Genomic DNA, 27,705 nt, shown 5'->3' with positions numbered 1-27,705 from the left:
ATTAAAAAATGCTGATGAAAGAAATAAAAGACAACCTAAACCCTTGGAAAGACATACCCTTCAATGTAGTAAAGATGTCAATTTGCCCTAAACGTCTAGGTTTAACATAATTTTAATCAAAATCTCAGCAATTTCTGTATTAGACATAGACAAGCTTATTCTAAAATTTGTGTGGAAAGTGAAAGTCTCTAGATTAGCCAAAACAAGAAACCATTTCTTGATATTCAGGCTTACTATAGGGCTGCAGTAATCATGATAGTGTGATATTGGTTGAAAGGAGATATAGTCACCAATGGGACTGATAGAGATCTCAGAAACAAGCCCACAAATGTGCCCAATTAAATTTATCAAAGAGCAAAAGACATTCAATGGAGGAAGGAGAACCTTTTCAATAAATGGTACTGGGGTAATTAGACATCCATAAGAAAGAATATGAAACTCAATGTACACGTCACACTTTGTACAAAAATTAACTCAAAAGTAATCATACACTTAAATGTAAAACTATAAAACTTCTAGGGAAGAACATACAGAAATTTTTTCAGGACCTATGACTAGGCAAAGAGTTCTTAGACTTAACACAAAAAGAATGAACAAGAAGAGAAAAAAATCAATACATTGGACCTCATCAGAATTTAAAACTTTCTGCTGCAAAAGACACTGTTTTTTTTTTTAATTTTTTTTAATTTTTATTTATTTATGTTAGTCACAGAGAGAGAGAGAGAGAGGCAGAGACACAGGCAGAGGGAGAAGCAAGCTCCATGCACCGGGAGCCCGACGCGGGATTCGATCCTGGGTCTCCAGAATCGTGACCTGGGCCAAAGGCAGGCGCCAAACCGCTGCGCCACCCAGGGATCCCAAAAGACACTGTTAAGAGAATGAGAAGACAAATTATAGACTGGGAGAAAATATTTGCAAATCACATATCTGACAAAGGTCTAATGTCTGGAACATTTATTTACTTTTATTATTTATTTATTTTTTAAAAAAGATTTTATTTATTTATTTGAGAGAGAGAGAGAGAACACAAGCAGGGTGAGCTGCAGGCAGAGAGAGAAGGAGAAGAGGCTCCCTGCTGAGCAGAGTCCAACATGGGACTGGATCCCAGGACCTTGGGATCATGACCTGAGCTGAAGGCAGATGCTGAACCAACTGGCATCACCCAGGTGCCCCTTGAATATATTTTTAAAAGCTCTCAAAACTCAGCATTAAAAAACCAAAAAAGGGATCCCTGGGTGGCGCAGCGGTTTGGCGCCTGCCTTTGGCCCAGGGCGCGATCCTGGAGACCCTGGATCGAATCCCACATCGGGCTCCCGGTGCATGGAGCCTGCTTCTCCCTCTGCCTATGCCTATGTCCCTCTGCCTGCCTCTCTCTCTCTCTCTCTCTCTCTCTCTCTGTGTGTGACTATCATAAATAAATAAAAATTTAAAAAAATAAAATAAAAAAAAAATAAAAAACCAAAAAAAAAAAAATCCAATTAGAAAATGGGCAAGACATGCACAGGCAGAGAATATATTGGTGGCAAATAAATACATGAAAAGATATTCAACAACATTAGTCATTAGAGAAATGCAAATTAAACCACAATGAGATATCATAACATACTTATCAAAATGGCTAAAATGAAAAGCTGTGATTAACACCAAATGTTGGCAAGGCTGTGGAGAAATTGGATCACTCATACGTTGCTGGGGAACACAAAATGATACAGCTCCTCTAGAAAACAGTTTGTCAGTCTCTGGAAAAACCATACATACACTTACCATATAACCCAGCAATCACACTCCTGGGCATTTGGCCAAGAGAAATAAAGACTTATTTTCACGCAGGAACTTGTACACAAATGTTTGTAGCCATTTTATTTGTAATAGCTCAAAATTGGAAACTAACCAAACATCTTTTAATGGGTGAATGGTTAAACAAACTCCAGTACATCCATACCAGGGAACACTACTCAGAAATAAAAAGGAAAAAACTAGTGATATGTGTCACTTTGATGGATCTCAAGGGAATTATACTGAGTGAAAAAAAAAAAAAAGAATCTGAAAAGGGTACCTACTGCATGATTTCATTTATGTAGCATGAAATACATAATGATAGAGTTAGAGAACAAATTAGTGATTGCCAGGGGCTAGTGATGGTGGGGAAGGATGGGTGTGGCTACAGAGGTAACACTGATGTGTCTTGTGATGATGGCACAGTTAAGAATTTCTTTGTAATAGCTTTGAGTATAATTCATATATATAGGTCAGTACCTTGATCGTCATGATGATTACCCAAGGCTACACATATGTTAAAATTACCTAGAATTGGGCAGCCCTGGTGGTGCAGTGGTTTAGCGCCGCATGCAGTCCAAGGCGTGTCCTGGAGACCGGGGATCGAGTCCCACATCAGGCTCTCTGCATGGAGCCTGCTTCTCCCTCTGCCTGTGTCTCTGCCTCTCTCTCTCTGTCTCTATGAATAAATAAATAAAATATTTTTAAAAAATTACCTAGAATTATTAATACACACGTACTCAAATGAGTTCAGGTATAACCGGTGAAATCTGGACAAGCTCTATGGATTACACTAATGTTGATTTCTTGGTTTTGATGCAGTACTATAATTGCATAAAATGCTAACATTGGGGGAGATGAGGAAAAAGTGCATGGGACTTCTTTGTACGTTTCTTTGCAACCTCCTGTGAGTCTATAATTGTTTCCAAAAAAATGTTCTTTTTAAATTTGAAGCATTTTTAAACTGCTTCATCCAAAATAGTACCTCTTCCATCACTCTCTATCTTTCTATCCTGCTTTATTTTTCTTCATATCCTGCTTTATTTTCTTCCTGACATTATATATATGTAATGTATAAGATATAACATATTTTATATAAATCTATATCCTTCAGTAGAGTTAGGAAGGCAGGAACTTGTGTTCTCCACTGTGTGCCCAGTCATAGAATGGCACCTGGACCATTTGTCTTTGTTGACTACATGAGTTTATCTGAATTCCTGCAGATGTACATTTCCTTTTTGTGTCTATACATAAATTGGCCCTTACAGCCTTCTGCCAGAAATAACACCTTTATCAAGGTATCTGCCCCAGACTCTCTGTTCAGAGAAATTTCAAAATTGCTTTTTTTTTTTTTTTTGGTAATAACATTTTAATACATGTGATTCTTTAGTGAGGAATAAGCAATTTGATTTCATTCTGTTTCTTCCTTCCTGGCTCCCATCGGGTCTTTTGGGAATACATCCTCGTTCAGTGTCTTCCCAGGATAGTTAAACATTCAGTTATGAGATGGCAGCTAAATAAAGGTACTTGAATCTGACAGAGCTGACCCTGTGTTCCTCAAAAAGAGCTTTAGGAGGCCAAAGCTTCAGAATGAGTTGTTCAAATAAAATGAAACAATTTTACAAGAGAAAGAAACAGTACAAAGAAAGATCATTAAACTCTCAGCCATCCATCTTATTACAAACGGTCATGACACATTTTGTTATGCATCTGTGGAAGGCAAAATAATGGGTCCTAAAAATGTTCACATCCTAATCCCTGAACCTGTGAATATGACACCTTGCGTGGCAAAAGGGACTTTGCAGATGGATGAGATTAAAGTTAAGGACCTTGAGGTGGGCAGAGTAGCTTGTGTTAGGCAGGTGAGTTCAAGCCAATCACTTGAGTCCTTAAAAGGAAGAAAACTTTTCTGGCTGTAGAGAACCTGACAAATTGTGTCGCTGACTTTAAAGATGGAAGAAGGGGCTTCCAGGAGCTGGAGAGGTCAAGGAAAGAGACTCTTCCCTGGAACCTCCAGAATGGAATGCAGCCCTGCCAACACTTTGATTTTAGCCCAGTGAGACCCATACCAATGGGCTAAAATCTGACTTACAGAACTGCATAATAAATTTGTCTTGTTTTGAACTCTAAGTTTGTGGTAAGTTGTTATAATAGCAAGGAAAACTAATAGGGTATCTTATTCTGATTATAGCTTTTCTATTAGCTTTGCTTGTAAGGAACAGAAACCACATTTTCTTTTTTAAAAAATTATTTATTTGTTTATTTATTCATGAGAGAGAGAAAGGCAGAGAGAGACACAGGCAGAGGGAGAAGCAGGCTCCATGCAGGGAGCCCGAGGGTTCCATGCAGGGAGCCCAGGGACTCAACCCCGGGACTCCAGGGTCGCGCCCTGGGCTGAAGGCGGCGCTGAACCACTGAGCCACCTGGGCTGCCCCGCATTAAGTTTCCTTAAGCAAAGAGACTAAGCTTTTTGGGAAGCCTACAGTATCTCAGGGAACCCAAGGCTGGGAACCCAGTGGAGCTGCAGAAAGGTTGTAGGATCATAGTAAAAGCTGCCACCCGGAGCATCCTTCCTCTGCCCCTTTTTTCTCTGCCTCCCCACCCCCCATTTACTTCATTCTTCTTTTTCTGTAAATAGACTTTCTCTGCTACTTAGTTCTTAAAGGGTGAGAAGGCTGAGCCTCAGTTTCCATTTGCTTATCTTTCTTCACCAGACCAGTCAGCTCAGGCTGTGACTAGAATCCCATTCTCAATACCAAATCCCAGGGAAGGAACTCTGGCACTATTTGAGCTAGGTAACTGTTATGGGTTGAATAGTGTTTCTCGTTCCTCTTCTTTAGAAAGGAGAGCCCTAAGTAACCTAAACTCCTCAGTTCCCCAGAATGGGGCCTCATTTGAAGATACGGTCATTGCTGATGTAATTAGTTAAGAAGAGGTCATACAGGAGTAGGATGGCCCCCTATTCCAACATAGTTGGTGTCTTTCTGATAAGAGGAAATTGGGACACAGACATAGAGGGAAGATTGCCATGTGAAGATGGAGACAGAGGTTGCAGTTAAGCTGTCATAAACCAAGGAGTGCCAACCAAGGTGAAGGCTCTGGAGGTTTAACCAGAAGCTGGAAAGGGCAAGAGAAGATCCTCCCCTAGAGGTGCCAGGAGAAGTATGGCCCTACCAACACCTTGATTTTGAACTTCTGGCCTCCAGAACTGTAAGGCAATAAGTTTCCATTGTTTTAAGCCACCCAGGTTGTGGTACTTTGTTACAGTAGCTCTAGGAAAGTAGTACAGTGCCTAAGACTGATCTGGTTAGCTCTGTCTGGGAGACAATGCCTTACAGTACAAATATGGCTCCTTATGACTCACCCCAATGGCTTGAGGGGTAGGGGACCTACTTCCAAAGAAGGAAGAATCATTATGAGCTGGGTAGGTGCACTGAAAAGTTGTCCACTCTAGCTCCCTACAGCTAGGATCAATAGGATCCATTTTTAATTTTTGTTTTGTTTTGTTTTAAAATAATTATTTTACCCTCTGGAATGCAATCTAGTGTACATGACAGATGAATCTGTTACTTCTTTCTCATACCATAATCTATATGTCCTAACATTATTAGTAATTACCCCTTCCTCTCATCACTGTGTTTATTAGTCAGTGAGTACTGATGGTTGAAAATGTGACTGGAGTATCTATGCTATTCCATTCATGTGATTGATTTATCAGGTTCCCAGTATGATAGTGAAAAGCCTCTAGAGGCTTAACCTGCAATATAAATTCTAGAGCATGGTTACTCTTCACTTTATTCCCTTCTCTAAGTGTCTTTTCTATGGCAATTTGGAATATCAAAATACTCTTAATTTATTTTTTGTAGGGAGAGGGTGTGATTTACAAAATGCTTCTGACCTCTTTAGAGTAATGGCCCAAGGGAACGCTTGCGGAGAAGAAGCTTTCTGTGTCCCCTTTTTGAAACTGGTCCCTGACCATGTTTGTTAACATATCTGCTCTTTGGGCTGAGGACATGTCAGAAAATAGCATATTAAAGGACCCACACATTAAACTTTGTTATAAATATGTGCCTGGCACACAGTAAACACTCAATAAATGTTAGGTAACTTTTAGAACCAAGGCCAGACAACGCCCACCTCAAGCTCTTGCCAGTAACCAACATAGCTCATTCCTACCATTCCCCCAGTTAAGATATGCATGAGAGTGGGAAGAAGGTGTAGTAGGCTGAATAATGACCACCCCAAAATGTCCATGTCCTCATTCGTGGAACCTGTGTGTTTATTACCTAATATGGTAAAAGGAACCTTATAGATGTGGTTAAATTAACACTCTTAAAATTGGAAGATTATTCTGGATAACCTGGGTGGGCTCAATATAATCAGAGGGGCATAGGAGAGTTAGAGTCAGAGAATAAAGGAGATGTGACTACAAAAGCAGAGGTTGATGTATTTTGAAGATGAAAACAGGGGCCAGGCAAACAAGTAGCCTCTAGAAGTTATAAGATGGATCCTCTAGAGCCCTCAGAAGGAACTCAGCTCTGATGACACCTTGATTTTTAGCCCAGTGAGACCCATTTCCGATTCTGACTTCCAGAACTGTAAGATAACAAATTTGTATTGTTTTAAACTTGTGGTAATTTGTTACAGCAGCAATAGAAAACAAATTCAGAGGGAATCAGAATTTCATTGAGCATTTGCACTCTTGGACTCAAGTCCTTGTTTAAATAGTAGGGCCCACAGAACTAGCAGTATCTTTCTTGCCACCTCGCCCCAGCCATATTTTCACCATCCTTCAGGCCTTTCTCTCCACTTCTGCCCCTCCAGCCTGATTTCCGACACCCCAAGAATCTTCTTCCATTCACCCACCTTTGAGGCCTAGATTCGATAGATGTTCTAAGATCCTAGTGTTAATCCTACCGTATGTTAGAGACTAGAGTTATTAGAAACAGAAACCCAGGGAGTAAATGAAAATGAAACATGAAATAACAATGAGAAACCATTTTAAAAATTGGGGTATTTTCTCTCCCAGCATCAGGCCAAGGAGAAAGAATGCTAAAGAGAAACTGAGAACCAGAGACAATGAGAAATGGATCTAGCTAGGAACGATGAACTGCAATATAAGCTTCTGAACTTTTGCTAAAGACCTTTAAGGCCTGAGACTTGGGCAGAAATTCCTGACCCTTTTGTCCCAAGTCCAGAGCGCTAGATGCTGAAAGACCTAAGTAGAAGGGTAGTTTGGAGTTGAAGCAGTCTGGATTTGGATCCTGGTTCTGCGGACCACCGCTCCTGTTCTCATTACAAGAGGCCCCAAAGAAGCCCCTTGCCAGGTGAGCTCCTTAATGCCGGTGAACCGGGAAAGTGCGTCACCCCAACTCCTAACCCAAACCACTGTTCGCGTCACCAATAAAAGAAACAGTATAAAATGCTTTATAAAATGTGTCCTCGACACAGAGGAAGCGCGCTTTTTGACCCTTCTCGCAGAATAAAAGGCCCTTACTTTTAATTTTTTATTTGTGACGATTTTTTCTTTCCGTTGTGTTACTAGCTGGAGCTAAACATTGGCCGGGGCCCCAGGCGGCCGCTGGAAAGGCGCCCTCCCAGGAGCAGAAGGCTCGTCCGGAGACGGGGGGCGGGGAGACAACTCGCGACTCGGGCCCTCCCGCGCCGGGAGCGATTCATTCCTTCGAGCCTTTTTCTCCCGCCAGGCCCGCGGCCCCCGACGGCCGAGCGCGGCGAGGGGACTCCGGGGAACGCTCACAGCGGGGCGCGGCCCGCCGCCCCGGACCGGCCGCCGGCAACCGAGCTCGCAGCTCCTCCCGGCGGGGGGCGGGGGCGCCAGCTCCGGCCGCCGCGGAGGCGGGGACCACCCACCGCGCCGCGCGGCCCCGCCCCGCCCCGCCCCGCCCCCGCCGCGCCCGCCCCCGCCTCCAGGCTCGACGCCCTCGCACGCTTCTCGGGGCGTGACGGAGCCCCGCGCCCCGCCGGAAATTTCTTCTGAGTACTCCCCAGGTACTGCGGGCGGCGGTTCGGGCTCCTTCGCATAAACACGGAGGAGGGGGCCGGGGGCCCCAGAGAGACGAAGGCGAAGAGACGGCCTTCCGCCTCCGCCTCCGCCCCGCCCCGGTGGAGTGTGCTAGACTCTGACTTCCAGCTGCATCCTCACCTACCCCCATTCTAAAAGTTTTGGGCGGCCAATTTTAATTCAGTTTAGTTTGGGGGAAAAAATTAACGTCAGGTTTTGGGATAAAAGTACGCCGTTCCCAGATCGGAACTAGGAACCTTTCGCCCTAATTGAGACCAGAGGGGGCGCGGTTGTGCGAGGGGAGTAGCGCATCTGGTTGAGGGAAACGGGCGAGGGACGGGGCCCCGGAGGTACTTGGTGTTTAGGGGAGTCTCCAATCCCCACCTGGAGGGAGGGCCCACCCGCTGCGCCTTTCTACCCCTCCCGTTCGAGTTGCCAGAATGGAAAATTCGTGGAGTCCAATTTAGCGCAGGTCAACAAACTTTTATTGCCACTTCTGGCTCCCTGGCCCCAGCAAGATCCCTGTTTCTTACACTGTAGAAATACTGAGCTCTGGTGCGGCGTGATGGGGGCGGGGGTGTTATCCTTGCCTCCACAGTACACTGCCAAGGCTAAAGAAACCCCCCTTGCTGGAGAGGGAGGGCCAGAGGGGAGGAATTCACGGGCACAAGTGGCTCAGTCCCACCTCTGCTAGCTGCACAGTATAAAGACCATGGTTTCAAATCTGTTAAAAAAGGGGTGGAGTGGGGTAGAGGGATGAATTTGGCAGCTCTTGTACCCTTGCCCTTGCTGCCATGTTTCCATGGAAATGAGGGAGGGGCAGGATGTAGCTCACTTTGACTACCTGGGAGGATGGCAGGGCAGCATTTAGTAAACACATCGCCTTCCACTCCTACCCAACACATACAACTGTCCCCAGTCGACCCCAGCTCACTGCCTGTTCCATTCCCTTCCCTTCTGGAGCTGGTAGCATACCAACTGGACTCCAGGTAGGACTATTAGAGTCCACTCTCGCCAGGTCTTGCTGGCAACAGATGGAATCAGAGGATGTCCAGCAGGCTCACTAGCAGCCCAGGGAGAATGCTGGTTGTAGCGCCTCGGTGAAAAGCAGCACCTAGTACCCCCAAGACTCTCTGCAACTACTGTTCCCCAAACATCTCTGCCCAGAAACAGTTTAAAAAAAAAAAACATAAAGCCAAACGTATAAGGTTAAAAATAACTCTAACAATGCTGACGGGCTAGGATGAGGAGAGGAGGAGGTGTGCCCTTCCTAGGCTGGAGCCACCTGTGCACCCTGCCTTCTGCCCAGCTGGAGTTGGCTTCTTTCCACTGGGCTGTCGCTGGGGGACTGGAATCCAGATCTCCATTTGGTGCTGAAAGCTATACCCATTGCTTTTGGTAGATGAGGCTCGCCTGTTGCCATAGTGAGGAGGTGCAGGATGGAATCTTAGTACCATGGGTCAGCTCGGTGCTGCTGGTTGTACAGCTGTAGCTTGATCTGATCTTTGATTTGATTCACGAGGATCTGGGACAGCAGGATTCCTACCAGCTGGGAGAGGCGAGATGGATTGAGCTCTCAGCAAGGAGGGATGTCTTTGTTTTCCCTGACTCAACCTTCCCAGTATGGTCAGCACCATCCCGTCCCCTGCTTCTTTGCAATGTCAGTGCCTGATACCCTAGCTGATCCCCAGGTGCCCTCCCCAAAACAAAGGAGTCTTTGCAGAATTGTAGGACCCACAGGTCTTACAGGGTAAGTTACCTGGGGGATGGCCAGGCCCAGTGCTATACCACCAAGAAAGAAGAGGTTGCTGTGTATCCAGTTGACCAATTTGTCAATACAGCCATTGGTATAGATGACTTTACTAGCTTCCAAGTAGTCAAGGGCCTGCATACCTTGGCCACACATGGTGTTGATCACTGCCTGGGGAAAGAGTTGAAAAGCCAAATGGAACTCCCATTCCCAAACTTTTTATTTTGGGCCCTAGCTGATGGGCTTCCCACCCTTTCTAAACTCCTAAATTGTTAGGGAATATAAGTGGAGGATCCTAACTTGGAAGTTGCTAAGTGCAAGCTTCCTTTCCTCTGGGAGATCTGAGCTCAGTTCTTGCTTTAGAGACTTACACCTTCTGAATCCCCACGTGAACTGCAGGAGTGAAAAGTTAACAGAGACATGAGATTGGGGTGGAGAAAAACATCTGACAGCTGTCCTACAAAATTGGCTGGTTAAACTAGGGAATGGGGATTCCCCACTGTGGGTACCCCCACTGTGGGTATCCTAATCGGGAAGTTAACTGAGATTGCTGCCGAGGAGGAAATGAGATGGGACACAGGCTCACCTGATTTGGGGTAGGCAAGCAACAGGAATAAGGCACAGAGCAGCGCTCACGGCTGGGATTGTCTTCTGAACAGTTGAAGTACATGTTCAGGGACCAGTCCTTATAGGAAATCCCTCCACAGCAGCTGAACTGCAACAAAGCCCACCACAGAGGTTAAGGATCACCCACTCCTCACACTGAGGTGACCAGGGGAATTCTTAAAGCAGCCAAAAGTCTGTGGCCAGCTTCCATTTATAAATTCAGGTTGTTTTTAATCACAACCTTACACCTTGAGCTCATGTTTCTCAGTGGCCGTTACCTTTATATATCTTGTTATAATGACCATAGTTGTATATATATTTTGTTTTTCACATTCAACATGAGCTTCTTGAGAGCAGTTTCTTCATAGTATAGAGGCTGCAAAATGAGGTGTTCACAAACAGTAGCTGAAATAATTAAAGGATCAGCCTTGAAAATATTTGTCTTAATACAGAGAAAATAGAAGAGATTCTTTAATATTATGGGCCCACAGTTCTCCATGAAAGCAGGTAGGATCCAAGTAAGTTGCACCAAGGGAAGGGGAACTCGGTACTGGTCTCAAAAGCACTTTTATTTAAAATTCAACTTTTGATTCGTAGCAGCATGATTCACAACAGCTAAAAGGTGGAAGTTACCCAAGTATGCGTCAAAAGATGAGTGAATTAACAAAATGTGATATATACATACAATGGAATGTTAGCCTTAAAAAGGAAGGAAACTTTGACATACCCTACAACATGGATGAAATCTGAAGACATGCAAAGTGAAATAAGCCACAGAAGGACAAATACTGTATGATTCCACTTATATGAGGTCTCTCGAGTAGTCCAGTTCATAGACAGAAGGTAGATGGTAGTTGTCAGAGGTTGGGGCAGGGGGAAGTTGAGAGTTAGTGTTTAATGGGTAGAGTTTCTTTGGAGGAAGATGAAAAAGTTCTGGAGATGGATGGTGGTGATAGATGTAAACAACGCGAACGTACTTAGTGCCACAGATTTGTATACTTAAAAAGGTTATGGTAAATTTTATGTTATGTGTATTCTAGCACAATTTTTAAAAGTGTAACTTTTGAATAGGTAATATTTAAATATTTAAAAGTCTGCCCGTTTTCTTATCCCCCTATAAGTAACCACTTAGTAATCCCTCTGTGGGAAACCACGTAGTTTCTATATGTCCTTGTAGATTCCTTTTGCAAATATGAATACATATTCTTTCCTCCTTTGTTTACACCTATGGTAGATTACTATAGATACTACTGTTCTGTCCTCTTTTTTCTTTTTAAAAATTTTATTTTTATTTATTCATGAAAGACACAGAGAGAGAGAGAAAGGCAGAGACACAGGCAGAGGGAGAAGCAGGTTCCATGCAGGGAAACTGACGTGGGGCTTGATCCTGGGTCTCCAGGATCAGGCCCTGGGCTAAAGGCGGCACTAAACCACTGAGCCACCAGGCTGTCCCTGTTCTGTTCTCTTAAAAGTACTTTTAAAGCACTCTGCTATGTATGGTTTCTTGCCAAACCTTCTTCCAAAATCCATTACCTGGCAGGTAATGAAGAAGCCTTAGGCCTGAAGGGTGAGGTATCTCTTGGGATGGCATTAACTTTTGCCTACAGCCTCTCAGACCACAGCTGACCTCCCCCCACTCCTAGGCCATACCTTTTTCTGGCCAAAATCAATGAGGTTCTGTAGATCCAAGTCATCTCGGTAGTGCACAATGGCATTATTGATGATCTCACTTACTTTCCCTCGTGCCTGCCAGAGACATAAGTACAGAATCAGAACACAGGACTAATTCCTAACCTGCTCCTCCATTCAGTAATAACAGTAGACAGTGGGCAGCCTTCTTAATTTAAGTCAGTCTTGAAATCAGAACCAGGTCCTAGGTTGATGGCTTATTCTGAAGCTCATCTATCCCTGGGCCCTCAGGTACCAGTAGGCAAGAGGAACACAGGGCCTACTGTTGCCTCTTCTCAGAGCCATATTTTGAGATAACAAATCCAAGATTTATTTACCTCTGAACACTATTACCATAAAATACTTACTGATGGAAAGCAGAGAATCTAATACATGCATATTTTAGTAGAAAAGTGCTCACAAAGCTGAGACACTGCCCTCTAGTGGACCTAATGGAACTGCATCTCTTTACAGCCCAAACAGATCATTTTAGTATTTTACTAAACCAGGACTAGGACATTCTAAATGAACTCAGTGGCTCCCCATTTCCTAGTTTCCATCATGCTTTTTTCCCTTCTTGCTCTGCTACTTTTATCTTTTTTTTTTTAGTAATTTTTTAAAAAGATTTTATTTATTTATTTATTTATTTATTCATGAGAAACACAGAGAGAGATAGAGAGAGAGAGAGAGAGAGAGAGAGGCAGAGGGAGAAGCAGGCTCCATGCAAGGAGCCTGATGTGGGACTTGATCCCAGGTCCCCAGGATCACACCCTGGGCCGCAGGCGGCGCCAAACCGCTGTGCCACCAGGGCTGCCCCTGCTACTTTTCTCAAAGTTTCTTATCTTTAGCCCAATATGACCTCTGGCAATTATTTGCCCTTTGAGAAAGGAAGTCTGGTTTTTAACCAAAAGGACTGTCACTAAAAAGCAGATCACTTCCAGATATGGTGAGCACTGCTCAAAATCTCATTTACTTTCCCCCTTCCCTCCTTCTGTTTATCACAATAAGCAATCTTTAGAATAAATAAAAGTTTCTTCATATTGTCTATGGTCTACTTGATAATTGTGTTTTACCCAATAATTTGCCATTCAAGTTTGCAGATTATTTTAACATTGTGTTATAGAATTTACTTTCCTATTGGCCTCTCAGACTGTCAGAGGAAAACAGCTCACAATCTGGAAATTCTCTTTACCTATGGTGACTTTAAAGGCCATTCGTTCATCCCTAAGGAGAATTTTTCAAAGGTTGATGCTTCTCAGGGGAAGGAGCACTATGGTTAATTAACGGGGCTAAGCACAGGCAGTAACATTCTCTTCCTCCCTCTGGTTCACACCTGAGGAGGGCCCCTGGCTCCCAATGCTACCTTGTCGGAGAAGACGAAGCCCAGGACCCCTGCAGCCAGCTGTAGCAGGAACACGATGGTGAGGCAGAGCGAGAACTGTGGACAGCAGGTAAGAAAATGAGACAGTGATTACTGGGCTGGGCTGTAGCCCCTCCCAGAGCCATGGGGGTACTGGGTACTGGGGGGCTATGGGGTACTTCTCCCAGATGCCCCACCCATGATAAAGGCCTCTGCCTCTGCCATGCTATCTTGAGGGTGGCCACCCTGTGCTGAGTCATCTGGGTCAAGCTCTACAGTGGGAAGCAGACAGCACAGGCTTTGAAGGAAGGGTGGGACAGAGGAAACTGAAAGGTTGTAAGAAAGGCATCAGGAGCCTGGGAGGCATATGGAGGAGGCCAGGGTCTTTCTGGGGGCCCCTGACCACTCACCGTCTGTAGGAGGCAGATGTTCTCACGAAGGGATCCAATACAGCCGCAGAAGGTGAGCAGGAACATGAGAATGCCCACCACAATCAGCAGGATGGCAGGGTCCACTGCCACGCAGGCCAGGGCTGCTTCTGGGGGAGGGGCTGCCTCTCAGTCTGAGCCTGGTGCTGACTGAGAGTGAAACCCAGGGAAGAGGTGGGGGGTGCCCCTCAAACCTGTTCTCTGCTGGGGGAATCTCTGGTATGGTTGGATGGTGGTTATGGGGAGGCAGTACTCCCCTCCCGTGGGGAGAATAAAAAGGGCCCAGATGGGTTTGTGACAGTTAATTTGAGGAACTAACAAAGTAAGAGCCTTTATTCCTAAGCTTAAGAGAGGAGGAACCACTTTCGCTCCAGAAAAGAATTAGAATGGCATTAGGCTCTCAGTTTTGCAGATTCCGTTTCCTGGAGACTCTGTGCAGTAGAACAGGAATGGAGGTTGAGTTACTTCAGGACAGGGTGAGGAGGCGGGGCTGAGGCCTCTGATTACTCTCTGTTCCCAGAGGCCTACCCTCTTTCCTAGACATTTCCTAAGCCTACAATGCAGGCAGATCTTGGAAGATTCATGGGAGCTAAGGGAAATCCTGGTGAACCGGCATAGGTGGCCTGATGCCTTGGAGTAGGGTGCTGTGATAGGGCTAGAAGGCAGCTGTCCTCTTTAGCCCCATTGCTTACATGGGAAAGCATAGTAGAGGGTCAGGGCTGAAGGAGGCAGAGGAGGAAGGTGCTTGGCAAGAGTCCTGGGGGGACAGAGGAGGATCTATAGCTCACCTGCATGCTTCATCAGCCGAGCGTAGACTCCCACAGCCACCATCACCATGGAAATCACCTGTGGACACAGGGAATGAGGCAGACTCTGAGATTTAAGAAACCAGAGAGCCTCCTTTTAGTTACCTTAAGGAAGAGCAGGAGGAAGATGACTTTCCCAGGAGCCAGAGATGAGCATCTCTGTCCTCCCAAGAGATAACAGTTGATAGCATCTGTCTGCTTTGCTTCCAAGAAAAGCTTCCAAGAAAAGCTTTTACCAAGATGATCTCATTTGATCCCTACGATACAGTTTTCTCGTGGGGCAGCTATTTCCCCCATTTTACAGATGAGGAAATTAAGGCAACGCAAGGTTACTAACAATGGTTAAGAATGTGGGCTTTGGAACCAGTCAAACCTGGGCTTCTGCTAGACAAATCTCTGAGCCTCAGAGATTTTATCTGTGCCTTTTGGATCTGAAGATGGGAATTTAAAACAACTACATCTAATAACACTACTGTGAAATTAGATAAGATAATGTATGGAAAGCATTTAACACAATGCCAGACAATAATATTATCTATCATTATTTTTTTTATTATCTATCATTATTAATAGTTAACCTAATAGTCCAGGGTCACAAGTTTTGAATTTGAATCCAATTACATCAAAGGGCAGGGTTGGTTCTTTTTTTTTTTTTTTTTTTTAAGATTTTTTTTTTTTATTCATTTGAGAGAGAGAGTGCATGAACACACAGAGGGGAGTGGGGCAGACGGAGAGGGAGAAGCAGATTCCCCACTGAGCAGGGAGCCTAACATGGGGCTTGGGGCTTGATCTAGGACCCTGGGATCATGACCTGAGCCTAAACCTGATGCCCAACCCACTGAGCCACCCAGGTGTCCCCAAAGGGCAGGTTTTAAAGCTGAAGCAGGCCTGAGTAAATGCATCCTCCTGGGTCTCTAACTCTTTTGGGGATCAAAATGGCGTCAAATGCAAGAATGCACATGCCTATCAATGTGAAAGAATGCATGCATGAATGCATGTGTGTAAAATACCAAACTGCCTTGGCAAAGGAGCCTTTATCTTTATAAACCTGGATTCCAGTGTGGCGCAAAAGGTTTAGATACTTCAAACTTCCTGGCTTCTCCCTGAGAGAATAAACCCATCAGAGACTACCAGCAATCCCCAAAGGGGCCTTTTCTGCACCCCCACCTCCACCCCAGGCCTCCAGGAGTGCAGGGCAGCCCAGTGTGCACATCTCTTGGCTACTCTTTCTTTGTGCCCAATCCCCAGGCTGGTGCTAAGCAGCCGCTGGTTGTCACCATGGCAATAGCTGAGGCCAAGCTCTGGCTGGAGGGAGTTCTCAGCAGCAGGGACTTGACCAACTCAGTGGGGAAGAAGATGGCTGGCTAGACTCCACTGATCTACAAGACAGAGACTAGCTGGAAAGAGCCATCTTGGGGCTTTGGTGGGAGAAGGGACTAGGGCCCCTGAAGAAGTAATAGGGTCAGAGCAATCCCTCGGCAGAAAGACATTTTTCCTTAGTGGCCTCTGCCTTCTGGTGCATTTAGCAGTAAATGGAAACCCTTATCTAAAAGCATATCTTTCAGGACTCTTCTCTGGCTATGTACACAGCCTTGCCCCCCAATCATTTGACACTGCCTCTGACTCAGAGCCAGATGTGTTATCTACTGGCCCTTATGCTCTTTGTCCAGGAGAGAGGGAGCTGCTTGAAGAGCTGTTGAGAGGGGCTGGAGGTGCCAGCTGGCTTGCTGTCTCCCTGGCACAACCAGGTTGAGGGAGCAAGGGGGAGTGGGTGGGAGGCAAGGAAACCATACAACAGAGATCCCCGTCATCCCCAAGGCCTGTAGACTCAGCCCTTTGCCAGAGTGACTGAGCACCTTGGCCTCCCCTTTAAAACTCCTCACGGCCAATTAATGGTTCTGAGTATCCTTTTACTGATGCATTTATTTTTAAACTTTTTAAAAAGATTTATTTATTTATTTATTCATGAGAGACACACAGAGAGAGGCAGAGACATAGGCAGAGGGAAAAGGAAGCTCCCTGCAGGAGCCCAATGTGGGACTCGATCCCGGAACTCCGGGATCACACCCTAAGCTGAAGGCAGACGCTCAACCACTGAGCCATCCAGGCATCCCTTACTGATACATCTAAGGACATATATCTGTTCTTTATTTCTGTTGTTCCCAGGCTCCTCAGTTTTTGCACATGTTAAATTTTCACTAGGATGTATAACTTCCCACAGAGATGGTCTCTGATTAAATCCTAACACAACTAAAACAAGAAAGAGAAAGTAAAGAGATGCCACGTATTACGGTAACTTAATTCCATGTATGGGCCTGTATTACAGCAGTTGCTGTGTCCTTATCTGTGATAGGTAGAACAGTGTCCCCTCAAAGATGTCCTGTCCTAACTCCTGGAACCTGTGAATATGTCACCTTCCATAGCCACAGGGGCTTTGCAAATGTGATTAAGGATCTTGTGATAGGGAGATTATCCTGGCGGGCCTTAGAAGAGGGAGGCAAGAAGGTCAGTCAGAGAAGGAGATAGGTACAACCACGACAACGGAAGCACAGGTTGGAGTGGGGTAGTGCCATGAGCCAAGGAAGATGGGCAGCCTCTAAAAGCTGAAGAAGGCAGAAATAGATGCTCCTCTAGAGCCTCCAGAAGGGACCATCCCTGCTGATACCTTGATTTTACCCAGTGAGACCCATTTTGGAATTCTGACCCCCAGAACCTAAGACAATTAATCTGTGTTGTATTAAGCTATGGATTGTGTGGTAATTGATTACAGCTACAATAGAAAACTAACACACTGTCCAGATTCAATTCATCAGCTGCTATGCACAAGGTACTCTAAGGACTGCAAAGATGAGTGAGATGTGGTCCCTGCCCTTGAGGAGACCTGTAGGTTATATGGGAGAGGGCAAGAACATCTATAGCCCATACTTCCCAAACTTGGGGATCATTAGAATGGGAGGGAAGGCAGGGAGAGAACTTAAAACTGCAAATGCCTAGGCTGCACCCCAAACCACATATTTCAAAATCTCTGATGTTAGAACCCAAGCAAAAGTATTTCTGAATGCTTTCCTGGTGATTCCAATGTGTAGCCAAGTTTGAGAACCACAAGCCTAATGCATACTCAGCCAGGGATGTAGAGCAGCAGGTGCAGGTTACATTAAAATCGAGATTAAGACTTTAGTATTATCATAAATATTTAACGTGGTCATTAATGACACTGGTTACCTGGAGCTTACTAGTGAACTCTAAAATTCAGAATTTCTATCACTGATCTGTGTCTTCATCCTGGATTCACAGCTTGCCCTTTTACACTCCTATTCCTGTCCACATCTCCCACCCTGAATTCCTCAAAGCTCCTGCTGTCCCAAAGTTAATGCTGCTGCTGTTAATAACACAGCATTTCAGAGCTGACTAGAACCTTAGAAATGAGCTCGGCCACTCACCTCTTTTTATAGATGAGGCCCAAAGAGAACAGTGATACTTTACCAAGTGTACATGGGTGCAGAGGAAACATCTGGATGAAACCCAGTTTCCAGTCTCAGTCTGGAACTCTTTTTCCTATACCAGACTTTGGCACAAAATCCTTATAGCACCCCGCAATATTGCCAATGACCTCCTTGACCTCCTTTCATGATGAGGATGGAGATAAAGACACTTCTTAGAATGGCTTTTCATATTCTGGCTAGAATGAAGCCTCACTGGAAATTTTTAAAAGCTAGACACAGTTTTTAAAATAGCTGAGTCTAGTGAAAGGCATGTTCCTGAAGAGCTGTCAATCAAATTATATAAAATAACTTGCATGCACCAATACCTTTATCCTTTTTTTTTTTTTCAATACCTTTATCCTTATAGGAGGTGAGTAATCACCTTATAATGAAAATAGCCATCCCCTGGGCTCCTTGGGAAAATGGTTGAATCCATGACTGGAGCAGGAGATACGCAAGATAAAAGCCTGGAGTATCTCATGGTGCCAGAAAGTAAGGAAATGCTCAAAAACACCTCCCCGTCCCCCTCCCCCCACAACTGATATGGGTATGCCAAAGGACATCAAAATAAGAAAGTATGAAATTATTACCCCAAACATAAAATAAATATCCATGAGTCCATACTGATAAAAAGGACTTAAATTTTAAAAAGGGAGGGCACCTGGGTGGCTTGATGGTTGAGCATCTGCCTTTGGCTCAGGTTGTGATCCTGGGGTCCTGGGATCGAGTCCTGCATTGGGCTCCCTGCAGGGAACCTGCTTCTCCCTCTATGCCTCTGCTTCTCTTTCTGTTTCTCTCATGAATAAATAAATAAAATCTTAAAAAAAAAAAAAACAGGACTTGAATAGATAAATCAGGGAGAAAAGACAAATCTCTGATGATAATTTGTATATAGATGCTGTACTCTCAAGGAGGGGGAAGCACAACTTCCTACTTCCATGTGGGCTGCCCATAGTGACGTCTTTCCAAAGGACACAGTCTGGAAGAGGGGGACACAGGCTAACTTTACAGTGGAGAAACCTGGCAAACACAACCTCAGCCAGGTGAGTCAGGTCAGCACCAACAGGAGTATATCATAGGCATATGATATGATGTTGTGAAAATAATACTTCACTCCTACTTCTTTCCCCTGAAAACACATAGCCCTGATATAACCATGAAAAAAACCATTAGACAAGTTCCAGTACAAGGACACTCTAAAAAATAACTGACCAGTACTCCTCAAAACTGTTAAAGTCATCAAAACTGAGGAAATTATTTTTCTTTCTTTCTTTCTTTCTTTCTTTCTTTCTTTCTTTCTTTCTTTCTTTCTTCTTCTTCTTTCTTTCTTTCTTTCTTTCTTTCTTTCTTTCTTTCTTTCTTTCTTTCTTTCTTTCTTTCTTTCTTTCTTTCTTTCTTTCTTTCTTTCTTTCTTTCTTTCTTTCTTCTTTCCTTCTGTCCTTCCTTCCTTCTTCCTTCCTTCCTTCCTTCCTTCCTTCCTTCCTTCCTTCCTTCCTTCCTTCCTTCTTTCTTTTTCTCTTTTTTAGAGGTGGTAGGCGCAGAGAGACAATCTCAAGCAAGCTCCTCAAACAGCCCGAGCCAATGAGGGGTTCCATCCTGGGAACCCAGAGATCATGACCTCAGCTGAAATCAAGAGTCAGATGCTTAACTGACTGAGCCACCCAGGTGCCCCCAAACCAAGGAAATTCTAAGAAACTGCCACAGCTAACAAAAACCTAAGGAGACATGACAACTAAATGAAATTTGGTATCCTGGATGCATGCTGGAACCCAAAAAGGGTGTTTAGTGAAAACTGAGGAGATCTGAATAAAATATGGACCTCAGTGATAATGATAATACCATTAATTGTCACAAATGTATAATGTATACTCGTGTCACGAATGTCATGCTCATGTCAGATATTAAGAGGAATTGTAGGTGGGGTATATGAGAACTCTGAACTATCTTCTCAATCTTTCTGTAAAACTAAAACTGTTCTAAAAAATATAACCTATTAAAGAATAGCCACTCCCAATTTGTTAAGTTTTAGTTGGTTAGTAAATCCACATTCTTTTAATATCAGTTTTTCCTAAACTGGGATTCACTTGTATGCAATTTCACAAACTTTAATCAGTGGGGTTTGCCTCTATACCAAAGTATAAGGCAATGGATCTTAAAACTGTTCAGATATCAGAGCACCAGGAAGCCACAATGCTCTGTTAGTATAACCTATACAATTTTGACATATTAAATTCTTATCTTGGGATGCCTGGGTAGCTCAGTGGTTGAGCGTCTGCCTTTGGCTCAGGGTGTGATCCCGGGTCCGGGGAGCAGTCACACATCAGGCTCCCTGCATGGAGCATGCTTCTCCCTCTGCCTATGTCTCTGCCTCTGTGTGTGTGTGTGCGTCTCTCAGGAATAAATAAATAAAATCTTTTAAAAAATTTCTTAAACTTTAATATGCAATTGCTGCTATCTAATTTATAGTCCCTAATTACCTTTTCCCAGTTCTCCCAATAGTGTTTTTTTTTTTTTTAATTTTTTATTTATTTATGATAGTCACAGAGAGAGAGAGAGAGAGAGAGAGAGAGAGGCAGAGACATAGGCAGAGGGAGAAGCAGGCTCCATGCACCGGGAGCCCGACGTGGGATTCGATCCCCGGTCTCCAGGATCGTGCCCTGGGCCAAAGGCAGGCGCTAAGCCGCTGCGCCACCCAGGGATCCCCCAACAGTGTTTTTTTTAAACTCTTTTTTTCCTCCTTTTTTTCTGATCCAGGATCATGCATTTAGTGATCTTGAGTGATCAAGTCTCCTTTGGCCTGGAAGAGTTTTGCAGATTTTTTCTTTTTTCTTTTCTTTGTTTTTGGTCTTTCAAGACACTAACTTTTTAAATTAAAAAAAAAAAAATGTTTAGGGCAGCCCCAGTGGCTTAGTGGTTTAGCGCCTGGATGTGATCCTGGACTCCCAGGATCGAGTCCCGCGTCGGGCTCCCTGCATGGAGCCTGCTTCTCCCTCTGCCTGTGTCTCTGCCTCTCTCTCTGTGTGTGTCTCTCAGGAGTATCTTTTTGTTTTAAAGATTTTATTCATTTATTTGACAGAGAGAGAGAGAGAGAGCACAAGCAGGGCGAGTGGGAGAAGCACTCTCAGTCTTCTGCTGAGACTGAAGACAGAAATATTACACAGATAATGTTGTGTCCTGTGAGGAAGCACAACATATTAATTTCTATCATAGAAATAAAGAACAATATACTGAGCAATGACAAAGCTGTTAAACATATGTTTCTACATCTCATAAAACAATAATACAGGCACTACTCTAAATAGTTTCCTAGTTTTCCATAATATTTGGTTGCTCCTTATCCTCTTCAGTTTGCCTTCTGCTAACACTTGCAGACAGATAAGCAGCCACAAATACTAAAGTTCATGGGAGAAAATAGAAAATGCAGAAAATTCTCTGCATTATTTGAGGTCTTTTCTTACAAATTGCAGAAAGACAGCCATGATTTGATGTTTGTGAGAAAAACCCTTATTCTAGCCCCTGGGACACTCATTGCTTTATAGCCATTATAATGCACTAAGGGAGGAAAGGTTATAGGGCTCCAAGATGAAACTCTGAACAAGAGTTCTTCTGGCTCTAGTTCCCAAATGCCAATAATTACAAGGCAAATTAGCTCTTGGAGTCCACTTGGACTGTACCTTAAGACCAAGGTAGTGTGACAAGCCCTGACAAGTAGACCTGGGGAAGGCCCTCAGAGACAACAGTGGGGTCTCTGTTTCTATGATAGATGTGAAACGTCTCTGTGGACTATAAAATATACAAAAACATCATTAATTATCACCTCTCTCAGGCTAACAGTAGAAAAGTGAGCAAATGAGATTTGAGGCTGAAGGAAGTCAGGCCCAAGGTTAGCCAGCCCTCACCTAGACTCAGTCCTTAGCTACTTGCCACTTGTCAGAAGGAGCACTCCTCCTAGCTTTCCAAGCTCATCCCTACCTAACAGGTGACCTCTAGGACATATTTCTAGCAATGGTAATAGCTACCCTTGTTGAGTACTAAGGGTCAGGCACTGGGCTAGACACTTTATACCCACGTTTTCATTGCATTCTGACCACAGTCCCAAGAGGGTGTTAGTATTTCCATTTTACCGAACTGATGTTGGGAGAAGTCAAATAACTTTCCCCAGATCACTCAGACAGTGAGCAGCTAAATGGGACAGGAACCTAAGTTTTCATGTCTCCGGAGACTTGTGACCTGGGCCACATGGCTACCTTCCTCTCTCTGCCTCACAGCAATCCCAGTGCGTGTGCATTCACCTGGGACATCATGTGAGGTGGGAAGAAGCTGCCTGTAGTCCTCTTGGGGGAGTAGCTGGTAATCTCCAAACTGGGCAGGATTCAGGCCGGGTAGGGAGGTGGGGGAGGGGGGGCGGAGTAAGAGAGCACCAGGAGGTGGTGGTGCCAGAAGGGCCCAGAGGGAAGTCCCTGGAACATGGCCCTGGAAGGGGAAGACATGGCATCACCACGCAGGGCCCACCAGCCCCTGAGAGAAAGCCCTGGCCTTATCTGTCTCCATATTCTAAAGTCCAGTTTACATGAAGTGTGTACATTTGTCTCAAAGTCCTCTCCTCTTCTTTGGAATCTATTCCCCTCTTCTTTTGAAGGTGGTAGGAGACAGCTGCGAATAGAATCATTCCCCATAATCCTGGGGAATCAAAACCTTGCCTCTGCCACAGGACATTGGATGGGAGGGTTCTGTACCTCTGGTTTCTCAGTCCTCTCTATCCTCATTTCTGGATAAGCCTGCTAGACCTAACACAGGGCCCCCTCTCTCACTGCCCAGGATCTGCATGCACTAGTTCTCACGTGGCCATCCTGGCACCATTGTTCCTGAGTTTCTGAGGTAGCAACTATCTATGTGAAACTGGCTCTTGGCTTTCTCCCTCTGGACTGGATGGAATTGTCCTATTAAGGAAGGAAATCCAAAGAACTCTTCCCTTTCCATTGTCTGGAGCCAACCCTTTAGCTTCTTCTTAGGCCATGGCTTGTTTTGGTTTCCCAAGGTTATAAATGAGGGACAGAAGTCCACAAGGGCTCATAGTAGTATAAACACTCAAACTATGGCCCTGGAGCTCCTAGCCTGACACAGAGTCTGCTATCAAGACTCTGAGAATTGCTACATGTTTTCTTTTATTCTTTTAAAGGCTTCTTGAAGTTTATGATTTTCTGTTCGGTACAAAGCAAAGAAAGCCGTTGAGGAGATAAGAAAGCGTGTGAGTGACTTGACAGCATAAGATATGCTTCTTGTATTCATTTTTAGTGTGTGTCTTTTTTTTTTTTAATTAAAAGAATATGACTACTTCACTTATTACAGCCTACCTAGCCGACAGGGAAAGGAGGAGAGTGGGGGTGGGGTGGGGGGGAATGGGCTCTGCCTCCTAATGTACTTAGGTGTGAATGTGTGTGTGTGTGTGTGTGTGTGTGTGTGTGTATGCTGGGGGTTATGTCAGGTTGTGGAAATGGCCCCTGCCACTCAGGAGCAGTTTTTTCCAGGCTTGATGCCTGGTCATTTCCTCATGGCTTCTAAGCCAGGTTACAACAGATAGTGGTGGAGGTGCTATGGGGCATTCGCTGTGCCCTGGGGACTCCAACCCTTACAGTGGTCCTGGAGGTGAGAGTGAATTTCTCAAAGAAGATAACTCACTTGAGGCCTGGATCAGTCTAGGAAAGACCCAGATGGGGATCCACGTGTGCTGCAGTGGAAGTGAAAAAATCTGGGTGCTGTAGATAGGTAATTATGCATGGCCCTGAGAGAGATGTTGGAAGGGGATGGCTCACCTGGCTTGAGGGAGGAGTGCTAAGCCACAGGATGCAGTGCAGAAGAGAACACGGTTGGATCCCCTCTCCTCCACTAAGAATGCTCAAGGGTGTTTGGTTATGCTGCATCTTGACAGACTAGTCATCATAAGAGAGGGAGGAGTGGCATCATGCTTTCACCAGGTAGGGGCTGTTCCATCATTTGGCATTCAATAAACATTTAGTAAGTATCCACCCTGCCAAATTCAGCTGGGCACTGAGAAGCAAGAAGTGAATAAGGCAGTGTACCCTCAGGGGCCTGAAGTCTAGAGGAGGAGACATAAACACGTAATTGCAGCACAGGTAAGGGATGTGACAATCAAGGTATATATATATAAGGTGCCATGGGAGCCGTGAGGCATGGCCACCAAGAAAGCCTGGGCTGAGTCACAGGGACTAGAGGTCTGAGTTCTGCTTGACTCTAAACCACCCCAACTGCTGCCCTGAGTGGAAAATGGGCCAGCAAGGAAGGAGATGGCTGCCATGGGCAGCACTGATAATGCTCCTGCCAGTGTATGCCCATGGCTGATAAAGCATGTACCATGGCACTCCCTTTCCCTCTGCATAGAGCTGTCAGACACAGGGAGGGGAGGACAGCAGGCTACTACTTCACTGAAGAATTGTAATACAACTTTTGGGATCTTGGGGCAACTACTCTGGGTCATGGGATACCAATAATCAGTAACCCAGCAGCATGATTATGGGGAGAAAACCAGAACTCCTAGGCAAAAGAAGTGACATTTGAAACATGAACAGGAGGAATGGGTCCTGCTCCTAAAGAAGCCAGCAGCCTTCTGAGTCAGACAAAATGACCCAAGGGCCAGGGCTGTTAGGACAGCAGCAGGGATAGCCAGTGCCACCACCACCACTGAGTGTGACCCCAGACAACACTGGCTATCTTCCCAATGTGTTCCAGCATAGATACAAACACTGCCCATACACAGCTCCCCCAGCAGCTGGCCAGAACATGCACTCTGCCTGGAGAAGGAGAGGGTCACCAGTGCCATCCATGGGTGCCTCCAGGGTAGACGAGGGGAATTTGATTGGGATGGTGAGAGCCTGTTGAAAAGACAGTATAGGAACCAGTCCCTGAAGGGTGGTAGGAAGAAAGAGGATCCCTGAGCTGGGGAATCAGCTCCTCATCTCCAACTCTCCTTGTGTGGAATGTACCTCTGTGGCTCTGGCCTTGGGAGAAAAGTGACCCAAAAAGTCCTGGCCTCTGGGAAGGTCAATGTCCTAGGGACACCAGGACTCAGAGAGATGCATCCTTAGATCCAGCTCCAAGTCCTGAAGAAAGAAAACAGTCCCCAAAGTGATGCATTCATCTTTAAATAGCTCACAGAGGCAGAAAAATTTTCTCCTTTAGAGGAGAAAGATTAAGGACAGAGAGATAGATATATTGGCTTAGGGTCACACAGTAAGTTGATGCCAGAAAAGAACTAGGCCTCTTGTCCTTCATTGTGCTATTTCTGACTTTTTATGAGTCCAAAGTAGGGCCAAAAAGGGGCTCTTTTCTAATTTGGGGTGGTGCCAGCTTGGTTAGCCAGGTCCTCCGACCTTGAATGGATCATTTTTACCAAGGTAAATGGGTCTATGGAACCAAACTCTCTCCCTGGCTGCAACCTACCCAAACAATTTGTCTGGTAAAAGAGGGGGATGGAGTAGGGTGGGGAAATCCTAGAAAATGACCGTGAACGCAAGTGTAACAGATGCACCCAGCTGTTGTCGCTGAGGAACATAGATAAGGGTGAAGTGCCAAAGGCTCCAAAGAAGAAGCAGAGTCTTGGCTGACAGAGAAACTCAAAATGAGGATCTGAGGTCCCTAGGATGCTAATGCTGGCTCTGAGGATGGCATGTCATCTGTCAGGATGGCATGTTACTGGCCTGGCACATTCAGTGAGCATGGAGGAGGGTTCACTGGGACTTGCCCCTAGGCAGGGAGTTTCCCTTAGGTCATCCCCTAGCCCCCACAGAGTGGTGGTGAATTTTTCTTCTGTTCCTCCCTAACCTCCAGCTGAGGCAGAACCTAGACGGTGGGAAGTTGGATTAACTACTAACACCCCAGCTACAGTAGCAGTCATCTGGGCCACAGACTTTCCCGAGAGGCACTGTAGTTCAATAGAAAAACCACCAGATCCAACTTACTATCCAACCTTGGATAAAACCATTAACATCTTTGTGCTTTAGTTTTCTCGTGTATAAAATGTGGGTGCCAGACAAGATGTCTTCTAGATTTTTTTTTCCAGTTCTAAAACTGAGAATTTGTTAGGAATTCAAACTTCATTTTTCCCAGTACAATGGCTGAGCTCTTATCACCACCCTCTGGGATTTCTCTCATTTGTCCCAACAGGCTAGCACTTATGTACTTTGTGTCTGTTCTTCAAACCACAGCCCCTGTGAACCTTTCCAGCAACTGACTTAGATGCTTGGTCTGTTTCCTCTCTTAGGAAACATATTTTACACTCAAGCTTTCTCCCTCCTGCAAGTCTGAACTTCAGGTCTCAGGCTGAAATGAGCAGGGATAATGGGCACCTGCAGCAGCTGCTCTGGCGTGGCTGGAGCTGGACCAGAAGGGAGGATGGGAGAAGGACGTCTCTATGTCCTCAAACCCAGAGGAGCTCAAAGACTCTATAGGACATGAAACAGGGTTGACCTAGCATCTCATGATCTGGTCCAGCTGGATCCTCGGCTCCAGTAGAATGTTTCTGCCATCTCTGATCATACTGGCCTTAATTTTATGGAGGAGGGAACTAGAGCCTACAGAGGTGAAGTATTGCCCAGGTCAACAAGTGCAGGTTCGAGACGGGAATCCAGGTAGTACCCAGTCCAATATTTTTTTCCACTTTTCCACCCTAATGATAAGATTCTGAAAGGACTGCTGGCCTTTTAGCCCAACACAGGGCTAATTTAAAGAAGCTGAAGATGAAGACTTGTCAGGCTCCAGGGCATGCATGCAGTCTGGTCCTGAGAAAGGTGGGACAAAGTCTGGGACAGTGCTGGGAAAGACATCCACATCTGGAGGCCACTGCTGCCCCTCCTCAGCCTTCGAGAGGAGGGAGGCATCAGAGGCCTCCAAAAGGAAAAGATGAAGTCCTTTAATCCATCCTCCCTGAGGTAAAGGGGAGGGCAGGTCTGGGTTTTCCCTCCTTCCTCTTTTTTCTTTGCTTTGGGGCCTCCCAGCCCCCAGGCCCGAAAGTCCCCCAATCATGAACGTACCAGTGGGTCTGCTTTGGGGCAGCAGTAAAACCCTCTACTCCTGAGCAAACCCATTTTTTTTTGCCTGTCACATATCCTCATCCGATGCCCAGAAGATCCCCATTTGTCTTGACCGAATCTCTTGCGTTACCCTACCCCGCCCCCCACCACCCAGCATCCCCCTGCGGACGCGGCGCCAGCATGGTCCCTCCCCAGGAGAAATTACCCCAAAGTGTCATCAACCCAGAAAACTAAGCAGTGCGTTCACGACGCTCGCCTGGAACCTGGCATCCCGGGACGCCCCCTCCCCAGCCGGGGGTAGCCCACTGCACCCTCGAGGGGTGCCCTGCACCCCAGGTGCCCCCGAGACCCGCACGACTCACCCAGAAAAGCATGTTGAAGAAGAAGAGCAGGTATTTCACCAGCGGGCTGACGAAGGTGAACTCCTCCCCGTGGGCGGCCGGCGCCCCGGGTCTCCGGGCCATGGCCCCGCCGCCGTCCCCCCGGGGGCCTATCTCCCCGCGGCGGCCGGCCCACCTGCGCGCCCTGCGCCCGGGGGCATGAGCCGCGCCACCGCGGGAGCCCGGGAGGCGGGGGAGCTGCGCCGCGGAGGGAAGCGCCCGAGCCGTGCGTCCGGGAGCAGCGCGGGCAGGGGAACTGCGCCGCCGCCGGAGCCGCGGGAGCCGCGGGAGCCGCGGGAGTCGCCGGAGCCGCGGCGGGCAGCGTGAGCGGCGGAGACTCGGCGGCGGCGGCAAGACCAGCCCGGCCCGCCCGGCTCCCA

General features: G+C 45.8%; 1 protein-coding gene across 1 annotated transcript; it reads right to left on the bottom strand.

The window, feature by feature from the left end:
- Positions 1-8,260: 8,260 nt before the first annotated feature.
- Positions 8,261-27,501, bottom strand: TSPAN33 (tetraspanin 33). Its single transcript, XM_077857297.1, has 8 exons — positions 27,308-27,501; positions 14,399-14,456; positions 13,593-13,720; positions 13,186-13,260; positions 11,805-11,900; positions 10,135-10,263; positions 9,558-9,719; positions 8,261-9,347 (listed from the first exon to the last, which is right to left on the bottom strand). Exons 1-8 carry the CDS (start codon positions 27,407-27,409, stop codon positions 9,246-9,248), a joined length of 852 nt encoding a protein of 283 aa, XP_077713423.1. The 5' UTR covers positions 27,410-27,501; the 3' UTR covers positions 8,261-9,245.
- Between the last annotated feature and the right edge of the window lie 204 nt (positions 27,502-27,705).

This window comes from Canis aureus, chromosome 18 (genome assembly GCF_053574225.1).
Source record: "Canis aureus isolate CA01 chromosome 18, VMU_Caureus_v.1.0, whole genome shotgun sequence".
Classification (NCBI taxonomy): domain Eukaryota; kingdom Metazoa; phylum Chordata; class Mammalia; order Carnivora; family Canidae; genus Canis; species Canis aureus.
Note: the sequence above shows the minus strand (reverse complement) of the source record. Positions and strands in the feature narration are given on the sequence as shown.